The sequence below is a fragment of the Gadus morhua genome, chromosome 11, assembly GCF_902167405.1.
Source record: "Gadus morhua chromosome 11, gadMor3.0, whole genome shotgun sequence".
Lineage (NCBI taxonomy): Eukaryota > Metazoa > Chordata > Actinopteri > Gadiformes > Gadidae > Gadus > Gadus morhua.
In genome coordinates, this window is record NC_044058.1 from 26,892,288 (window position 1) to 26,912,311 (window position 20,024).

Genomic DNA, 20,024 nt, shown 5'->3' on the forward strand with positions numbered 1-20,024 from the left:
TGATAAATAATATTAGGACCATAACATTTGCCGGCACGCGTCTCACTTCCTGTCTCTGGATAAACCTCTAGCAGAAACAGGAAGCTCTGGACGCGGCCTTCGAGGCCATCCTGGACTCCCACGTTGTCCTGAGGTCAGAGGTGAGCGGACAGATCCTATTGGTTCACCGGATAGAACTCGTAAATATAATCACTCCTAATATGGGTTCCTGAAAATGTTGTTCAGCAGACATACAGTGTATGCACTGTAGGAAATAAGGAGTTGATGTGGGATGAGGAGGATATCGCGGTTTAATTTCCCGCTAACATTCATTAATGTACAGGAGTGGCTCAGGAGATAGATCGGGTTGACTTGTACCCAGAAGGTTGCTAGTCCGATCCCCGGCTCCTCCTACTGTCGAGGTGACTCTGAGCAAGGCACCTCACCCTAACTGCTCCTTACGAGCTGACTGTCGCCTAGAGTGGCTGACTCCGCCGTCGGTGTGTGAATGTGCGCATGAATGGGTGAATATCAGGCAATGATTGTGCAGTGCTTTGAGTGGCCACTGGTTAGAAAACGCTGTATAAATGCAGTCCGTCTATGTACTCATCTCAACTCATCAGAGACATAACGAGGGTGTGTGTCCCACACAGAACTACCAGCACATGGACATGCCCATGCTGGACCAGGGCACGGCGGTGTTCCAGACCCTGCAGCACCTCAGCTCCCTGATCCAGAGCCTGAAGCACCCTCTCGGGAACCGGGACACCCCGGCCCGGATCTGCCGGGACCTCCAGGACTGTGAACAGCGGATGCATGATGGTGACGTTGTCCACGCCACACACACATAGCCACTCACCCACAGCCGTACAGACAGCCTTTCAAACAGCCGTACAATCTGCTGCAGTCCCCGGTCATGATGGCTAACCCTTGAGGTTTTCTGTGTCGCCCTACAGGCGTTTACTGGATCGACCCCAACCTGGGCTGTTCGGCCGACACCATAGAAGTGACATGTAACTTCAGCGCTGGAGGACAGACCTGCCTGAAGCCCGTCTCCGTCTCCAAGGTTAACAAGCACAGTCGGCCTCTTCTGCTGTCTGCCACTAAACGTCTGAAAGCGATAGTCGGGCGCCGGGAGAAAAACAAAACCGACGAAAACAACTTAAGATGCTTTCACGGGGGGTGGGGAAGGGGGAAGATTTAGCGTATTTTGGAATTAAGCATGTTAAAAAGGGTGGTGTTTATACAGTTTGACTTGCCGTGAAAGGCGAATGCGATGCGTTAATGAGCTTATATTCGTTTGATGTCACTCGTCTCAGGCGGAGTAATCAGAGGTGTTGTACCCGTCAGACGACCGTTTGATCCTCGCTGAATCCTCCCAAGTTGCACTGTGTACACGAGCGCTACAAACACGACTTACTGAGGCTGACACCATTCACACTTTAATCATATCAATCGCTTTTTCTTTTTATCGGCGCTTAAACTGATGTGTGGTGTAGCAGTCTTTAATCATGTAAATAAACGTCATCTTTTTCTCCTTTGGGGAATGGGGGCGACTAAATCTAAATCCGTGTCTTTTGATCAGCTATCAAGGGGATGGGTTAATGTGGGCCAGTGGCCAGAAGGAGCACACGTGATTAAACACTCATGTTTAATCACAGTAGCTCAGGAGGCAGAGCGGGTTGACTGGTAGCCAGAAGGTTGCTAGCTCAATGTCCGGCTCCTCCTAGCGAGTGTCGAGGTGTCCCTGAGCGAGACACCTCACCCTAACTGCTCCCGACGAGCTGGCTGTCGCTCTGCGTGGTTGACACCGCCGTTGGTGTGTGAATGTGTCAAAATCCAGCAAAATCCCCTAAAGGTAACGTAAACGTTCTGCGCCCGTAGCTGGAGATGGGAGTGGGCCGCATCCAGATGAACTTCCTCCACCTCCTCAGCTCTTCAGCTACGCAGCACCTCACCGTCCACTGTCTGAACACGCCTGTGTGGGCCACCGGACCCTCCCTGCAGCCCTCGGACCGCGCCGTCAGCTTCAAAGCCTGGAGCGGGGACCGGATACAGGCCGGAGATGTGCTGGAGCCCACCGTGATCAAGGACGACTGCTGGGTACGAATCAATGTTACGTAGGATACTTACTCTATTACATAAGATTACTTACTCTATTACATAAGATACTTACTCTTTGGTACTAATCCATATTACACAAGATACTTACTCTATGCTATGAATCAATATTACAGACATAAGATACTTACTCTATGCTATGAGTCCATATTAAATAAGATACTTATTCTATGCTAAGAATCCATATTAAATAAGATACTTATTCTATGCTAAGAATCCATATTAAGAGGTTAAATAAGATACTTATTCTATGCCAAGAATCCATATTAAATGAGATACTTATTCTATGCTAAGAATCCATGTTAAATATGATACTTATTCTATGCTGCGTTGCTGTGACCTGCTAATGCTGCCATCTGGGATGGATCCAATACATTTGATCTCATCGTGATATTGGGTGAGTTCAAATACCCTTACCCTCTCCAATAACACAGTCTTCTTCTTCCAGATCAAAGACGGCCACTGGCACCAGACCCAGTTCGTGTTCCAGACCCAGGACCCCAACCTACTCCCCATCGTGGACGTGGACAACCTGCCCTCTGCGGACCCCGGCTCGCGCTTCCACCTGGAGGTGGGCCCCGTGTGCTTCCTGTGAGGCGGGGAAGACGCGCGAGACACGGAGCACCTCCCCCAAACCTCGGACTGCAGAGGCAGCCCGAGGAGCCACTAGGGAGGACAGAACCGACCAATGAAAAGGCAGAGCTATCTCATGACGCCTGGCACTAAAAATCCACCGATGGAAAAACAAAAGAATAAGCTTCTCCCGTTCAGAGACTTCTTTACAAGACCTGGGCCGGACCCTTCGCCGCAGACGGAAGGGAGGAAATATGACAAATATGGAAGATCTCCAATGATCTCTAATGGACCACGTTGTAACATATTCGCTTCACGATCTCATTGTTTTCCAATGTTTAATCTTAAATGTCCAGAAGGAGATCTCTGCAGATCTACTGAACTTGGTTTCATCTGCAAAGTTCTTTTTTTTTTTTATGTTACATCAATAAGTACTATTTATACCTGTATATGTACTGTATATTTTAATATAAAGTGCAATAGCTATCGCTCCACATCCTTGCATAACAATTCAGGGCACTAGGTGATAACTCATCCAGAAAAGCAGCGAGCCACAGATGGGACAGTAACCAGGGGACTCATCACACGACCGACACAGCAGCATCATCACACACAACCCCTGCTGTGCGGACGGTGTCAAGACGCTACCTCTGCTCTCCCTACCAATCCATAAAGACAACGGGGGCCAATCTTCTGGGGGAGGAGGAGGAGACATCTGGTGCTGTACGATACTGCCATGCAGTCTGCGGAGCGCCCTAGTCTGCTTCTCTTCTGAACTCTAAACAAAAGGGAACTATGTACTGTAGTAGTAGCCGAATTCAGCGAGGCTAACTCTCAAGCATGCAGCTTCACGAGCAAAACAACAATCATTGTGGGTCTTGACACCGTGTTACATTCTGTTCAAATGTACATAAATAATGCAACTGTACAATGCAGGTGGATGCTATTTAAATGTTATTTAAATCCCCCTTGGGCTTTTGTTCATTCAGTGAGTCAGGCATTGACTGTATTGTTTGGTGAGTCTACGTGTCTTTCTAATTAAACTGAGCGGTCCCAACACCACACAGGAGCATAATGGCCGTGCATTTTTACTACCAGGGATAAACTGAAATCCACCAGGCGCACGCTTCGTGTTCCCAACGCTAAACAACACAACCGTTGGCTGTGATTCAACAGGAGGAAATGAGTCACACTCAGTAAATCAGAGGTCAACAGCTGAAATATACACGCAGAGAAACAGGGTATTCAAGGGAAGGGAAATTTATGGGGATAGCTCTACCACTGGAGGATTGAGGCACGGAGTTAGCGTCGACTGTAATGTCTGAAGTTCCCTTTTGTCAGCGCGTTCGACTAACCGTTGGAGAGAGGGAAATGTCAGAACCAAACAAAAGAGCTGCTGCCTCCCACACAGTCATGCACCCAGCTACACCTTCTCCCAGCGTAGCATTGGAGGAAAAAACTCCTGCTTATGTAACTGAAGAAAAGAAGCGAGAACACAGATGTTTCCAGCATTGTGGTTATTATTGATACAGGAGTTGTGTAACGAGCGTCGGGCTATCGGGGGCACATGGCGTGTCTCCCCCCGTCCACCGGCAGGTTGACCCCCGTGATGAAGCTGGCAGAGTCCGAGGCCAGGAAGGCGATGGCCTGGGCCACCTCGTCCACCTCTCCGGGCCGCCCCAGCGCGTGGGTCTGCTTGCACTTCTCCAGGAACTGGGGGGGAAACAAGATGGACGCAATGAGGACCCGAAACACAACCCACACAGCACACTAATACATCGAGATCCTCACTATCTTGGTGGACTTTTTTTCATTGTAGTCACCAGCGCCAATACATCCCCTGAAATGTCTGTTGTCTCGTACTCTATCGTGTTACCTTTTCGTACTGTTGCTCGTCCAATCCGGCTCGTTTGTGCACTTCTGTGACGATGACACCCGGGCTGATGGGGTGAAGGCAACATAATGTCAATTCCATTTCTTTGTATTAAAATAACCATTTCAGGGGGGCTATCCCCCACAATGCAAAAGTGTGAAAACCTGACTCTGCTAGTCTTGGAAATAACATGGAAACGTTTATATTCCCTTACCAAACAGAATTTACTCTGACTTGCTTTGGGGCCAGTTCTGAAAGAAAACAGAGAACCATTTAATTTCCTTCCTGAAGTGCTTGTGTTGTTTTTGTACTTTAATCCTTCCAACAGAACGGCAACTCACCAAGAGCTACACAGCTCGTAAACTGGTCAATGGCCGCCTTCGACATGCAGTAGGGCAGGACGTCAGGGAACTAGAGAGCGAACAGAACCATAATAATTAGACTGAAAAATGGCCCTTCAATTAAATACTTATTTGGGTAAAATGTTTCAGCAACACTAGTCTTGGGTCTGGGCTTGATTCCAGGCTAAAATAGAGTATTATGAAAATAATGTGCAACCCCGATGCACAGCCTAATAACCATAACTAAAGACGCCATCCAAGAAATCCAATATGACGTGCTATTTTTACAGCAAACATTTTCTCTGCAAAATGTAAGGATTATCTAGTGAAGGAACATTTGCATGTGTACACCATATACTACACAGGTTAGGTGAAAGATCATGTAGTGTGTTAAGGAATGAGCCGACGGCAGGAGCACCCACTGATCTCTGGCCTGTGATGCTGGACACGTTGACGATGGATCCCTTGGTCTTGATGAGGTGGGGAACACACAGTTGGGTCAGGTGGTACACAGACCTGGAACACAAGGACAGACCTGTTAATTTAGAGACCAACCAGAAATATAGAGTTAATCCGGTACCGATACCAGTATTGGATATTCCTCTGATACCGCCTAAAATGCAGTATCGGGTATCAGCGAGTACGCAAGTATGCACCGATCCGATAAGATCACATGACTAACTCATTTACTACATAGGCACCGAACATCAAACATGTGCAGTATTATGCTGAATTCATTAACGGTCAGAGGTGGAAAGTCGGAATGGGAAACACGGCGTCTCCGACCTACTGTACGTGTGTTCGAGCTACAAATCATGAAAAACATGGATTCTCACCCTTAACTGTCATAAGAGAAACATCAATAGGAACAAGTGCTATTAGTAGTTAGAATGCTAAATGGTTTATTGTTATATACATCGTATCGGCCGATAATCAAGTTCAGGAACCGGAATCGGTATCGGGAAGAAATTTTTTTTTATTGGATCATCTCTACAGACATGGAACACACCGAATATGGAAACGAGGTTAGCGTTCTGATCCCACCTGACGTTGACGTTCATCACTTTGTCATACTGGGCCAGGCCCGCCGTCTCGATGCTTCCCATTGCCAGGATGCCGGCGCTGTTCACCAGCACGTCCAGACGGCCGAAGTGGGCGATGGTCTGCTCCACGGCTTTCTGGACGGACTCTTCGTGGGTCAGATCTCCAGGCACAAGCAGCGGCTAGTGAATCAGACAAGGTGTGTTAGCCTGAAGGGGACATGTTATGCAGGTGTGCATAAAATATTACTAACATGTACATGAAACAAAGTCATGTTAAGAAAACATGTACATAACATGTTGGAAACATTTACATAACTGTTCCCTTCATTCATGACACACGTCATGACTGAAGGAAACAGTCATGTGTATGACCATCACGGTTATTTAACTTGAATCGCCAATATATGCTTTTCTCATCACTCCGCAAACACTCACTTATAGGCACACTAGGCTTACGCAACACATGTGTCACATGCCTATAAAGTCAGTTCCACAACTTGGCCATGGTTTATGGACACATTGTGAGGAGAAACACCGTGACACAAGGAGGTGTCAGTACCTCGGCTGCTCCACAGTCAGTGCACTGCTTGGCCACTTTGGACAGGTTCTCCACGTCGCGTCCGTTCAGCGCCAGCAGGGCCCCGAACCGGGCGAACAGCACGCTAGTCCCGGCGCCGATGCCCGAGCTGGCCCCGGTGATCAAAGCCACCTTCCCCTTCAGACTGGACATCTGTGACAGACGTAGTTTGTGTTTAAATGTTGACCCCGAAAAGTTGACAGTGTCAACATTTAAACACAAACTCCGTCTGAGTCATGACTGTCAACTTGACAGTCATGACTCAGATAATAGGAGGCTTATTAGTAAACGGGCTGATATAATGAATGCGCTAAATCGAGATGTCAATACAGTGGTTTACCTGGGACGCCTCGTTAGATGCCATAATGTTAGGAAAGTTTCACTCCGGTTCCTCACTCCAGACTCTGAAAACCCATTCAAAACACAGAGCGCATGTCGTCCTACGCTGATGACGCGACGCTGTCATCACAACGCGCCACGTGTAGTTCTTTGATTGCATGTTATAAAAGGTTACTTTTTATTTATTTATTTTAATAAAGAAACGACACAATATTGAAACACATTTGACGAATTTATTTATTACAAAGTAATGCGTAAGTTACAAATTTACTCAAAAACAAAACATTCCAACAATGAATTTGATATCTCACACATGAAGAGAAGTAAAAAAAATCGATGAGCCGCATCAATTAGCGAAAGGGTTGGCATGGATGGTGACGTCTTTCATTCGGGTTTCAGTCAGAGGCCGGAACGTCTTTTCGTTGACAGGAAGTTTCTCCAGTTCATCCAGTGTCTCCAAACCATCGATGATCCTTGATGTTTGGAATCACAGAACATGGATCTCACATCTTGGAATGTAAATAATAATTTAGGTTCTTATTCTGATATATAATCCCCAGTATTATCATGATAATAATGGAGAATTTACACAACATATATCACAATATGCTTATGAATTCAAAATACTATTATAAGCAATCTAGTTTACAATTGAAGAATATGATCACTAAAGTATGCATCAGAACTTTAAGCTAGTTTTCCCTTCTCTAAACAATAATACTGAATTATAGCCAAGTCCCTTATTGTAAAATAAACATCGAGTCAGAAACACAGGCACAGACAAAGCCCTAAGCTCCTTGCTAAGCAACAGCCCTTAAGACTCCATCACCTCCAGACTTAGTGGCGTCACCTAAAGGGGGTAAGCAAAGCGCCTGGTGCTGAAGGTTGCCAGACATAAGTGGCATGAAGAAAGACTAGAGGGCAGACTTGCTTTACAATCCCCATGAAAGCCATGGTGGGCGAGTTAAGATTGTTCGCTATGTTGACACTTACATTCAGCAGACGCCTTTATCCAGAGCGATTTACAAGTACATTTGCGATGTATGGATGCAACGCATAGGAACTATTCTTCTGCTTAGTCTGCCAAGATGCAGAGTCACTGAAAGGATTCATCTGTGATTCAGAAAAGTTCTGCTTGTAAACCCTCAGAGTATAAGAATGCCAGAGAATTGAATGGGAAAGTCTGGAGAGAGAGAACTTGATACAAGTCTCTAATCCTTGGAGCCTTTAATCTCAAAAAACTGCCAAAAAGTTTGAAAACACACCCCTATTTAAATTACCATTATCCTTCTGTCCTTACTGCTGTTGCATTCACATTTTTCTTCTGGGATAATTGAGTACTATATAATCTTTGAATTAATCAAATATCAAATTGTATTTTCGGGGTGGAGATCTGCAAACCATTTGAAACTATTTTGAATTCTAAAAAGAAAATCCAGAAAAAATGAAAAACCACCGTATTTACGGTAACACAACCTGACCCGTTCCCATTCAAACGCTTCCTTACTTTCCAAACACGGTGTACTTCATGTCCAGATGAGGCTGCTTGGCGTACGTCAGGAAGAACTGGGAGCCGTTGGTGTCGGGCCCGTTGTTGGCCATGGAGACCACTCCTCTGACGTTATGCTGACACAACACATATATACACGTCAGCGAGGAGCATCTTACTGCCCAGAAAGGACACCGGCCTAAACACGAGTGCAAACTTCCAACTTCCCATGTTAACCGAATAACATAGCAACACACTGGGATACGATTAAGGCTAAACAATTATATTACAGCTGGTTAATTCATGGGAGATACTTACTTTCAAGTGTTCGCTAAACTCGTCTTCAAATTTCCGTCCCCATATACTCGTTCCCCCTTTACCAGTGCCTACAGGTAGTCAAGGAGAAGGGCAAATGTATTAAATGACAGCCAACACAAAGAAGTGAAACCAAGGAATTATTGACCAAACGGTTGCCTCAGAGCCGTACCGATGGGGTCTCCGGTCTGCACCATGAAGCCCTTGATGTTTCGGTGGAAGATGCAGCCATTGTAGAAACCACTGGCAGACAAGGCCAGGAAGTTCTGTACGTCCAAACACAAAGACACAGCTTACAACCCAGTTTTTAGATTGGCACAGATCCTTGATGAAAAATGGATACAACCTGACAAACATTCAATAAATTACCCTGATCAATATTTTCTATGTCTAATTATTTTGTGTACGAGCACGTATAACTGTAACCCCAGTGACAGGACTATTCCTCCTCTCTGTGAAAGTTGATACATAACTACTGCACTACGCAACTACTATAGTAACAAGATATGTACAAAGAAAGGGAGCAATAGGATCAAATGTGTCATGTTTTGGGGGATTACATCAGAGGAACAGGGACACAGCGGATGACCTATTTCAACTAACCTCACATGATTTGGGAGAGCGCTCACAGAACAGCTCTATCTTTATGTCTCCGAGATCGGTGTGGAGGGTTACAGCCTGAAACAGTCAGAGCAGTAACAGTTACTAACTGAAACAGTAAAAAACATTTAGTGGAGTTATAGCAGTCACAACATTAGGAGTTACTGCCTGAAACAGTCAAAACCGTAAGAGAGCCATTCTGAAACAGTCACAACATTAAGAGAGACATTCTGAAACAGTTAGAACATAAGAATTACTGCCTGAAACAGTCAGAACAGTAAGATATACTCCTTGAAACAGTCACGACATTAAGGGTTACAGCCTGAAACAGTCACAACATTAATAGACAGCCTAAACCAATCACAACTTTTAGATACGTAACGTTGAGTAACAGTATTTGCTATTATTAACTCCGATATTGCAAATTATCGAATAAGCGTAACATACGAAACAAGTTTTCCTAATATTAAGTTCGAGGATTGCAAACAATGTATAAAGAGAACAGCGTGATAATAGAACATTACCATCTCCAAACTGCGCTTCAGCGTGTGTGACGGGTTAACTAGTCCGTACAGACACTAAAGACGGAGGCGATCAGTTCCGCCAAACATTAAATTACTCCGGTATACGATGTTCACACACATTGGTACAATGGTATAATACTAAGTTAAACCCGAGTACAAAACAAGCATTTGTTTTTTATGTTTTTTAAATAAATGTATTAATGTTGGTAAAATGTTGTATCGTCTAAATTGGTCGCATAATTATATAATTATTTGCAATAAAATATATATTTATGTATATATTTTTCTCTATATATAGAAATAAATGTTTATATATTATAAATATATATATATATATATATATTATAAATATATATATATATATATATATATATATATATATATATATATATATATATATATATATATATATATATATATATATATATATATATAATTATAGATTCTGGTACTTACATCTATTCAAATTCAAGCTTGAGTTTATTTTTTGGATGTACGGAACAGCACAGACTGGACACTGGAGTAATTATGACTTCAGGCAAATTCGTGCCTCAATGTCTAGAAAGATAAAAAAAAAAAAAAAAAAGGATATTTATCTTAATGATATTAAGATAAATATACTAGAAAGCAATAAGTATGTTACAGGGTAACAATACAACTGACCGAATAAACAAAACCAAATCATAAAACTAAATCCAAAATCCAATTATTGGTAGGGTCCCAGGCTCCTCAGGTGGAACAGTCTTCTCGAGCTGATATGACCGGCTTGGCTGTGTGGTCGACCTAGTGAGGTCCTCATTACTGCATGCCCCAGGGAACCTGAAGCCACAGACCCTTTCACCACATTCCCACTGATGTGAATCTGCCCAGTGGCTCGACTTCCTCACTCTCTAAACTAAACAGTGTGAGATAAGAGAGGCACCATTGTTGCTACCGCAGTGCCATCCTAATAGCAAATTATCACCCAACACATGATTCGGCCATAGTGGAGATTGTTTATTTTCTTTTTGTAACATTGAAATGAGACATCAATTCAAACATACAACTCACTCTCCTGTCATCCGAGTTCACAACAAAATATTGTTCCACTCCTTTTTCATCATCAAAAGTGGAGTCTTTTTGGGCAAACAAAAGCCTACAAAATATTAATCTGGAAAGTATGATAAATGTGGTGGGAAACATTTCAACAATGCCAAACATAATCATGAGCAAGATAAATATGATAAATGGTTTCAAAGGGCAGAGGAAACACTCACACACATTGTGCTCAACACAGAGGAGACCCCTGTCCACAAGTCTCAATGAATACTTTGTTCGACAATGACATCATTAAAGAAAGATTATTTAGCTATATTAGTGTTTTCCTTTCTGCAAAATAACATTCATGTTTAAAACAGAATTTTTACACTGATCAAAAGGTTCCACTTAATGACATAATAAAATATCAGATGGGTACAAACAGGCAGAAGCAAAATAAGGAAAGCGGCAAGATTGATAACTATTTTCCTGAGATTTTTTTTGATGTGCTCCAATAATACTGGTACTAATAGCTGTCGTAACTGAAGAAACAAAGTCAAAGAGGACATTAAAACATCACAGATGTGAGCAGTCTCCGATCCTAAAGTCATTAAAACAAGATATGGCTCCCATTTCCTACCTAGACTGTAACAAAATCCCCAAACAGAAACCACAATGCCTCTATTAAACACCATGGAAGAAAAACCACAGAACCATAAATATATTTCGTAACTCCATGAAGCTTTCCATACGCCAGCCAGCTGAGGCTTTTCTTACGGTTAACCTCAGCGTACAAGCTTTGGCTGACCAGACCTTTCGTGATTTCGGCGTTCCTCATCTGCGCTAGTAATGCAGGTTAGGATTATGATTGTCTGATTCAATGAGTCATCAGTTTATTGACAAGTTTGGTATTCTTTCATAAATGCCCCGACTTGTGACCTTTCACAAATTGATTTTTCAAAAAGTTGTCAGTTTATTCAATATGTATGTCAACAATAAACAATTTCTTACAAACAGATGTCTGACCAGATCCTTATGTCACGATAGCGATCCTCCCAGGGAGAGTTAATGCAATATTAATTGCTCGGATGACATTGGATACCTGGCCTCCCAAAAAAATCTCCCACACACATCAGCCCAACAAAGCACTCAAAACACTGGTCAACTCTTTGTTCACTTTCAAAAATGCAAAACAGAACACCCATTAAACATTAAAAACACATCGCTTTCTACCTTCAGACTTCTCTTTTTTAATAAAGGCAATATTGCACATTTGTGTAAAGTGTGAAAAAATGTTGCAAAACAAACATTTCCATAGCTAAATTTCAGCCATTTATATGCATTACATGACAGCTCTGCAAGTTGTCTTTTATTGCCACAGGGAGAACACAATTTGCGGTGCATTTCTTTCAGCATGAGGACACAACTCTCCTATGCATGTCCATCTGATAATTCCAATGTGATGCCAATGCAGCATCGGGCCATATCTATTAGTATCATGCATGTCGACTAGACCTGCAGCTAGAAATGACACATCAATTTAAAGAAAAGGAATCAAACATAAACATTATATGCATCAGTTTAGAGTATTAAATATGTTGTGATAAATGCTCTGAAATGAACTCACTAGCCTATGAGAAAGCCTCTGGCCCATGTTAGCATATACCACAGAATAACTTAGTTATTGAAATAACGATTATTGCAAATTTCATTTCACCACCAATGCAACTTTCATTGCACTTGTCATGCGTTTTATAATACTGGTTTCATATATAACTCAATTTTCCATATATAATATTTTTCCAGATTCAGGAGTTCGTTAGCAGGTGAAAATAAGTAGTAATAAATCTGAGCAACAGATCAGATTAAAGTAAAATTAGGAAGAAAATGCTGTGATTATAATAACAAAAAACAAATTCAATGTCATACATAACAGAAGCCTTTCTAAAAGAGTATAGAGTAAGGCAAATGTATAGAATAGAAATTGGTTAGCTCTTGTAGTGACTACGTTTAACCTCTGCCTATTCACTGGCCATCAAACCAGCAACTGATCAAGTGCTCAATCTGCTTGGGAAACGTGCAACATATTTTTGTAAGAATGTGCTTTTTGTCATATAAACTCATTAAAATAAAACATAAAAATAATATCTTTAAATGGAGACGTGACTATTTAGATTATTATTGCATTACACATACAAGTGAGAACAATTTGCTTAATCACGTGACTGGATGTTTTCCTCCTGTGTAAACAAACCTAAGAAACCGAGGAGCGACTTTGTTTACGGGCGGCCAGGCGAGTGTGTCCGTTCTCTATTCGCTAGGATCCTTCAACATTGCACTCTTGAGGTTCTGCCAAACTCAGTCAATTCAAGAGAACAATAACCCGATTATGAGAAATATCTCCGTTCTATCGATCTCAGAACATCATATGGTGTGATTGACCATACACTGTGTAATTGACCACATGCTAATATAATGGATTATGCCCATCAAATGCAAGAAGTATGTTTATACTTCTTTTATACGGACTGGCGACAAATCTGTAATAGCTTCATTTTCGAGGGTAACTTTCGGAGCATCACGCTAGGTGACCGTGTGTCTGGAGGAATACCTGGCTTGTATTTTCCTCTTTACGTGGAAACGCAAACAAACTAACAGAACCGCAATTCTGTTGACATCAGCAGCCCAAAAACAATGTTTCCGTTTAAAATCCCACGTGCAGCCACCCCACACGGACGGCCGTCATTCAGCGCAATAAAAAAAAAAAAACACGCCTTAAAAGAAAGCAATAAAAGGTAGTATGGCCATGCGAAGAAGACATCTCCCTTCAGAACGGGGGTCTGTTGGGGGGGGGGGGAGGGCGCTCAATGCCTGAGTCAGCCGATCTGCTGAGGGGCAGCACACACACACACACACACACACACACACACACACACACACACACACACACACACACACACACACACACACACACACACACACACACACACACACACACACACACACACACACACAACCCCCCGATGTGTTCACGCTTGCTCCTTGTCCACCTTCCACAGCTGTTCCTTGACCTCGGTGGGCAGGGTGTTGAAGAGGTCCTCCTCCACCACCAGACCTGTCCTCTTGAGCTGCTTGCACTCGCCCAGCTCCACGGGCAGACACTCCAGCCGGTTGCCCCGGAGCTCCAGCTGCGTGAGGCCGGTCAGCTCCCCGAAGCGCGAGGGCAGCGTCTGCAGGCAGTTGTTCCCCAGGTTCAGCGTGCGGAGCTTCCTGCACTGGAACATCTCGCTGGGCAGCGTCTCGATCTGCATCGGGGGGGGGGGGGGGGACCGCAGAGTTAGCAATCCAGCAATGACGTGGATAAATGCTCGACATCACACTCATTTACAGAATGAAGTAGTAGTAGTACATTTGTATAATTAAAGTCATAATCCTCCCTCCTCTTTTTAATCTTTTTTTTTTTACTAATATACGTTCTTATTAATGAATTGAACTTGCATTCACTCTGTAAAGGGTCTTTGAGTTCTTAGGCCCCGTCCACACGAAGCCGATTTCATGGCGAAACCGCAAAGGTCTTGTACGGTTCGGCCTTCCGTCCACACGAAGCCGGCGAATCCGCTGACCGAAACCGCAAACTTCTGAAACCACCCTTGGAGGTGGTTTCAAATCTACCCGGTTTCGTTTTGGATTCGTGTGGACGCCTGAAACCGACTGAAACCGCAAACCATGACGTCATCGCCCCCCCCCCCCTTCGATCCTCTAGCCAATGACTGTTAAGCCCGCGGAGTCTCACCCTTTATGCGCATGCTCGCCTCTTTTCTTCTTTATTTTCCTTCTGGATTTCTGTAGCAGAAGCAGCGCCCCTTATGGGCCTGGCTTGTGTACTACAGCGTTTCTACAGGTCTACCCGGTTTCGCTTGGCTTCGTCTTTACGGAGATACTTCGAAACCGGATAGATCGAAACCGTAACGGTTTCGCCCGTTTCGGCTTCGTGTGGACGGGGCCTTAGAAAAGCACTTTATAAATCAAATGTATTGTCATTGAGACTCACCCTGTTGGCTGTGACGGCCAGATACTGGAGGTTCTGCAGGAAGCCGATGTCCGCCGGGATGTACGTGAGGTTGTTGTGGCTCAGGTCCAGGTAGCGCAGCTTGCCGCAGTAGAAGAGCTGGCTGGGGATCTTCTCGATCTTGTTGCGGTTCAGGTAGAGCCGCTCCATGTTGGCCAGGGTGCCGATCTGGATGGGGATGTAGGCGATCTGGTTGTACCACAGCTTGAGGCACACCAGCCGGTGCAGGTGCTGGAAGCTCATGATCTCCTCGATGGTCTTCAGGTTGTTGTCCTTCAGGTCGATCTCCTGCAGGTTGTGCAGGCTGAAGATGGAGTGCGGGATGCGCTCCAGGTCGCAGCGGATGAGCTCCAGCTCCGTCATGTTCACCATCTTCTTCAGGCTGTTGAGCACCATGAGCTTGGTGCCCTCGTTGTTGATGGAGAGCTTCTGGAGGTGCATGCCCACGTCCGTCACCACCTGAGGTAGCTTGGTGAGGTTGCTCTTCAGCCGGAGCACCTTGAGGCGCTTCAGCTCCCGCAGGCCGTCGATGACGATGTAGCGGTTGTTCTCGGCGCTCAGGTTGCCAGTCAGGTGCAGCTCGCTCAGGTTCTTCAGGCTGTAGATCCACAGGGGGATCTCCTTGATGTCCGTGAACTTGATGTGCAGCGACTTGAGGTTCTCGCGCAGGAACGCCAGCGCCGGAGCCTCGATCTTGGCCGGCGTGTGGTACAGCCACATCTCCCGCAGATTCACCAGCTGGGCGATGATGGGCGGGATGGTGACGTCCGGGATCAGCTCCAGCTTCAGCACCTCCAGCTCCATCAGGTCGAACACCGTGTCCGGGATGCCGCTCAGCATGAACAGGTGCAGCTCCAGCTTCTCCTGAGAGTTCTTGGTGATCCGCTGCCGGAGCTTGTCCAGCGTCCACTCGTTGTTGAGGTTCAGCTGCCGCAGTTTGTTCTCGCTCACCTCCGAGAGGAACACGGCGAAGCGCTTCGAGTACAGCGGGTCGTACTGGTCGATCATGTGCAGCATGAAGGCAAAGTCGTTCTTCACGTCCGGGATGTCGCTGTAGCTGCTCTCCTCGCGGATGCTCTCGAACGAGTACTTCTTCAGGGAGCGCCGCAGCATCCAGCAGAGGGTGTACATGGAGATGAGCCCGTACACCCCCACCAGGCCGATGTAGAAACTGGCCAGGATCTTGAAGAGCGTCGCCAACGGGTGAGCGCAGCGGTACATGCTGTAACCGGTGAGGCTCTCAATGTTCACATGACAGTCGACACTGAACTGGATGTTTTGCACGTAATACCCCGTGTAGCAGATGATCAGGATGAATTTGATGACCTTGATGATTGTCTGACGGACGTACAGTCTGTACACAATGTCTCCTTCCTCAACGTGTATCCGGAACTTCTTCACTTTCTCGAAGAGCGCCTTGGCCTGTTCCCCCTCTTTCTTATCGAGCACGCCAGTCTCCGTCCGGTCCACGATGCCCTGCTCCAGGCGCGACTTGGTCCGCTGCAGCATGGGCACGCTGGCCTCCACGTCCTCGCTGATGACCGACTCCTTGTGGTCCATGGAGCCGTTCATCTTCATGGGCTTGGGGTCGCTCTCCTCCACCACCGTCTCGGACAGAGCCCGGGTGGTCCACGGCGAGTCGAAGCACTTGAGCAGGATGGACACAAAGTGCTCCAGCTTGGAACTGGTGCGGGGAAACTTGAACCAGAAGTTGCTGCAGGCCAGGAAGATGAGGGTGTGCAGCAACACCAGGTAGGGGAAGTACTTGGCGAACCAGTGCAGTCTGTTCTCGTAGCACACGGCGTCCACGTAGTTGTACTGGTGCCTGTCCAGGTCATACTGGATGCCCTTAGGCTCCAGGGCCGTGGAGTGGGAGGAGTTGAAGTACCTCCTGCAGGTCTGATTCACCACCCACTTGCAGGGCAGGCAGATCATCTTGTCCTGGGTGACCTGCAGCGTCCCCCCGAACACCGAGATCATGAGCATGACGATGGAGATGTAGTCTGTGAACACGTCCCACCATGGCTTCAGGATGCGATAGGCAGGCTGGGTGTCTACAAAGTAGCGCAGCTCAGTGATGGGGATCATGGTTTATCTGGGGGGAGGGGGTTCACATAAAGGTGTATTTATTATTGACACATATTCAATTATAAAGTAATAAGCATTGATTCAAATCATAATACATCAAATATATGGTTCCAATAAGCTGGGGAGGGGATATGAGATGAAGCTTCCAGCTCTCTGTAGCCTTCCTTCAGAGATACATACCCAGAGATCAATAGCGCTGTGTTGGATAACAAGGCCACTCATCAGCCGATTCTGATGGTACGCTCCACATTAATGAATCACAGTCTGCCAATTCAGACCAGACACTCGTGTCTATAACTGAATAACTGCAATATATAATGCTTTGTGCTAGTGTATACGTACGCACACACGCGCACGCGCACACACACACACACACACACACACACACACACACACACACACACACACACACACACACACAGTATTAAATAATCAAAATGGACTTTATCATTTGAACGTTGTTATTCAATAATCTCATCATGTTTCTGCTGTGGATGTGGTTTTCGCCCAAACAGATCAATGCAACCTGGTTTCCTTTGTTAACCCCTCCCTGAGAATGGGGCCTGAATAATGTCTCATATATTTTATGATGCTTAAAGTAATGGAGTAGAACATATGACAGTCTTTTTTTTATCATCTAGATCACAAGTTCAAACAGTAAGTTAAACGTGCTTTAAATTAGTTACTAATTGCCAAAGACAGGTTCTAAGACTACCTGCAGCTCACTTTATTCTGCGGCAGCAGAGAAAGTGAACACAGGTAAGACCGTTTTTGAAGGCCATTTATTGTTCACAGCCTTGGCATGGCAGTGTTTTGTGTTTTTACTTAAAATATGTAAGCATCTGTTTTAGTGCATGTTTTGCTGAATTTTCCCTACATTTTTCAGATCTTGTTTTAGACTAATCTATTCATGCTCCTTTCGCTTTGAGTAGATAGAGTGTAACTTGAACTTTGATCTAGGAGGGACATTGGTCTAAGGTCGAATTAACTTATTTGATATAATGAAATGAATTAAATATATAATTATAACAAATAGATCTTGTAGTTTGCTTGGACAGTGTCCTTCAGTTGAGGTCATCAGCCAAACATCAAAAAGTGAAATGATCTCTGTTTTAATGGTGAGTCGCTTTAGGAAGTTCAAACCATAACACGAGCTGGGATTCTTCTAAAAAGTTACAAACGCAGATAGCCGTGTGCAGCTAGTATTAGTTGAACTTCAAAGCTATGTTATGAATAAATAAAATGCTTAAACATTATCTTTAAAAAAAAACATATTTAGCAATTGCGGTTTTACTTACATGTCTGCAAGCATAACAACTCCATTTCTCCCGATCACAGACAGAGATGGCGTCTCAGTTCATCAGCCCCAGACCAAACTAAAACAACCGCCGGAGTCACTCTTCCCAAGAATATGTTCCAGCTGGCCCATCGGCCCAAACAACACACCTTACTCCCTGGTTCTCTATTCTTAGCCATTTCCCTGGATAATACCCAGGGTATTGTCTGAGCGAGCCTGCCCTGACCTTCGGCGGGAGATCCTGTTTACTTTGGGACTGCTGTCTCCACCACTGTCTCCGAGGAACACTCGCCTGTTACCTCTTCCCAGACCGGCTTCACAGAGGCACGCCCGCACAATCGCAAATACATGCGCACACACACACACACACACACACACACACACACACACACACACACACACACACACACACACACACACACACACACACACACACACACACACACACACACACACACACACACACACACACCTCTGGCGCTGGTTACCACTCTGGAGCTGGTCTGAGTTTGTCTGTTATGATCCCCACCTTAAAAAACAAAACTGTTTTCGCTTTCGATAACGATCCCAGCAGTATATAGATTACATTGGCTTGAGGCGGTACTAATTCAACTGGAGGGCGAGAAAGTAAAACCTCACCGATCCAAGATGTTATCTGTGACCCAGGGAAAGATCCGGCCCCGTTGGGACAATCCTCTGTCTGTAGATCCAGAAGTTTTGTTTGGCCCCTGCCTCTCTCATGGCCACGGGTTGGATGGAGTATCTGGACAGAGACGTGGGACAGAGTTAAGGGAACTTACAGTGAACCCATGTGCATTTGGACTTGTACTGTATGGACCTGGCATTGTCATGACTCGTATGGTAACTGTAGGGTTACTGTCAGGACGTGGCGGGCGGTTTAATCAGGTATCTGCTGGTTCCTTATCCAGGAAGCACATGGACTAGGTTCAAGATACACAATAAACCTGTTCGGTAATGAACTCCCAGTGCACCCATCACGGGGCATTCTGTGGTGGTACTGGCTCACTAAACTGGGTGACCATTAGCTTTATTCACCCAGCCACAGCGGTCCTGGCTCCATGTCATAATCATGTGTACATACAGATGACGACGTGACTTACAGACCGAGACAGTCTGTACACGAAGGTCCCCATTGAGGTCCGCTTTATCATATAGGAGAGCTACACGCTATCCCTCTGCTAGCCAGCACTGCGTTAGCTACAACCCAGTTGTTATATTCGTACAGTAACGAACAATAACATGGTAATAACCGTCTAGTTTAACACACCGGAGACACTTACTCTGTTTCGGTACGACGCGCTCGACTGCGAGGTGTTCTTAGCAACTATATGCTACAGAAACAGTCTGTAGCGTTATGTTGACCAGTTAGCAGCTTGTTGCTACAGCCTCCACTAGGGACAGTCGAAGGTCCGCCGGGCCGAGAGGGACGCTGTCAAGGAGTCTTTGGATCGTACGTCAACACCGCCGCCATATTGGGAAGGTAAAGATCGCCTGAATTGCAAGTCAACAGGATTGCAAGTCAACAGGGGGCTGCGGTTTTCTGGATAGAAATGCCTGTACGGTTTTAATTTATCAGCCAATTTTGGAGAGGTTACATACAAGGGTCTAAGATTTACAAGGGGTAAAAATATATATATTTAAATATATATGATTTAATATACAAAATGATTTAATATATACAATTATTTAATATATATCACAAAACGACCTATTTAGTAGGTTGAACAATTCAATGTTATAGTGCTTCTTTTTTTATTT

At 45.0% G+C, this 20,024-nt stretch overlaps 4 protein-coding genes across 6 annotated transcripts in view; 1 reads left to right on the forward strand and 3 right to left on the reverse strand.

Moving 5' to 3' along the window:
* col27a1b (collagen, type XXVII, alpha 1b) overlaps window positions 1-3,742 on the forward strand; it is a 66,773-nt gene extending 63,031 nt beyond the window's left edge. Inside the window, exons 57-61 of one of the 2 annotated variants that reach the window (XM_030371281.1) lie at window positions 75-140; window positions 633-801; window positions 936-1,045; window positions 1,864-2,082; window positions 2,549-3,742. In XM_030371281.1, the coding sequence (XP_030227141.1) occupies window positions 75-140; window positions 633-801; window positions 936-1,045; window positions 1,864-2,082; window positions 2,549-2,695 (711 nt within the window). In that variant the 3' untranslated portion in view covers window positions 2,696-3,742. Of the gene's footprint in view, window positions 1-71; window positions 141-632; window positions 802-935; window positions 1,046-1,863; window positions 2,083-2,548 lie in introns of both variants that reach the window. The other variant, XM_030371280.1, reaches the window with a different exon arrangement.
* A 429-nt stretch (window positions 3,743-4,171) lies between these two features.
* zgc:101858 (SDR_c11 domain-containing protein) lies at window positions 4,172-6,977 on the reverse strand. Its single transcript, XM_030371321.1, has 8 exons — window positions 6,848-6,977; window positions 6,490-6,660; window positions 5,932-6,110; window positions 5,310-5,403; window positions 4,888-4,957; window positions 4,761-4,797; window positions 4,550-4,613; window positions 4,172-4,386 (listed from the first exon to the last, which is right to left on the reverse strand). The coding sequence occupies exons 1-8, from the start codon at window positions 6,869-6,871 to the stop codon at window positions 4,228-4,230; spliced, it is 798 nt and encodes a 265-aa protein (XP_030227181.1). The 5' UTR covers window positions 6,872-6,977; the 3' UTR covers window positions 4,172-4,227.
* Window positions 6,978-7,059: 82 nt separating this feature from the next.
* ppil3 (peptidylprolyl isomerase (cyclophilin)-like 3) lies at window positions 7,060-9,856 on the reverse strand. Its single transcript, XM_030371328.1, has 6 exons — window positions 9,775-9,856; window positions 9,254-9,328; window positions 8,823-8,916; window positions 8,654-8,721; window positions 8,354-8,472; window positions 7,060-7,319 (listed from the first exon to the last, which is right to left on the reverse strand). The coding sequence occupies exons 1-6, from the start codon at window positions 9,775-9,777 to the stop codon at window positions 7,193-7,195; spliced, it is 486 nt and encodes a 161-aa protein (XP_030227188.1). The 5' UTR covers window positions 9,778-9,856; the 3' UTR covers window positions 7,060-7,192.
* An 893-nt stretch (window positions 9,857-10,749) lies between these two features.
* Window positions 10,750-19,830, reverse strand: lrrc8ab (leucine rich repeat containing 8 VRAC subunit Ab). Of its 2 annotated transcripts, none has more exons than XM_030371286.1 (4): window positions 19,547-19,830; window positions 18,247-19,008; window positions 14,843-16,955; window positions 10,750-14,096 (listed from the first exon to the last, which is right to left on the reverse strand). In XM_030371286.1, exons 3-4 carry the CDS (start codon window positions 16,946-16,948, stop codon window positions 13,821-13,823), a joined length of 2,382 nt encoding a protein of 793 aa, XP_030227146.1. In that variant the 5' UTR covers window positions 16,949-16,955; window positions 18,247-19,008; window positions 19,547-19,830; the 3' UTR covers window positions 10,750-13,820. The 2 variants fall into 2 exon arrangements, with proteins under 2 accessions (XP_030227146.1, XP_030227145.1); XM_030371285.1 differs by having other exon boundaries at window positions 18,885-19,008; window positions 19,547-19,822.
* Window positions 19,831-20,024: the final 194 nt, after the last annotated feature.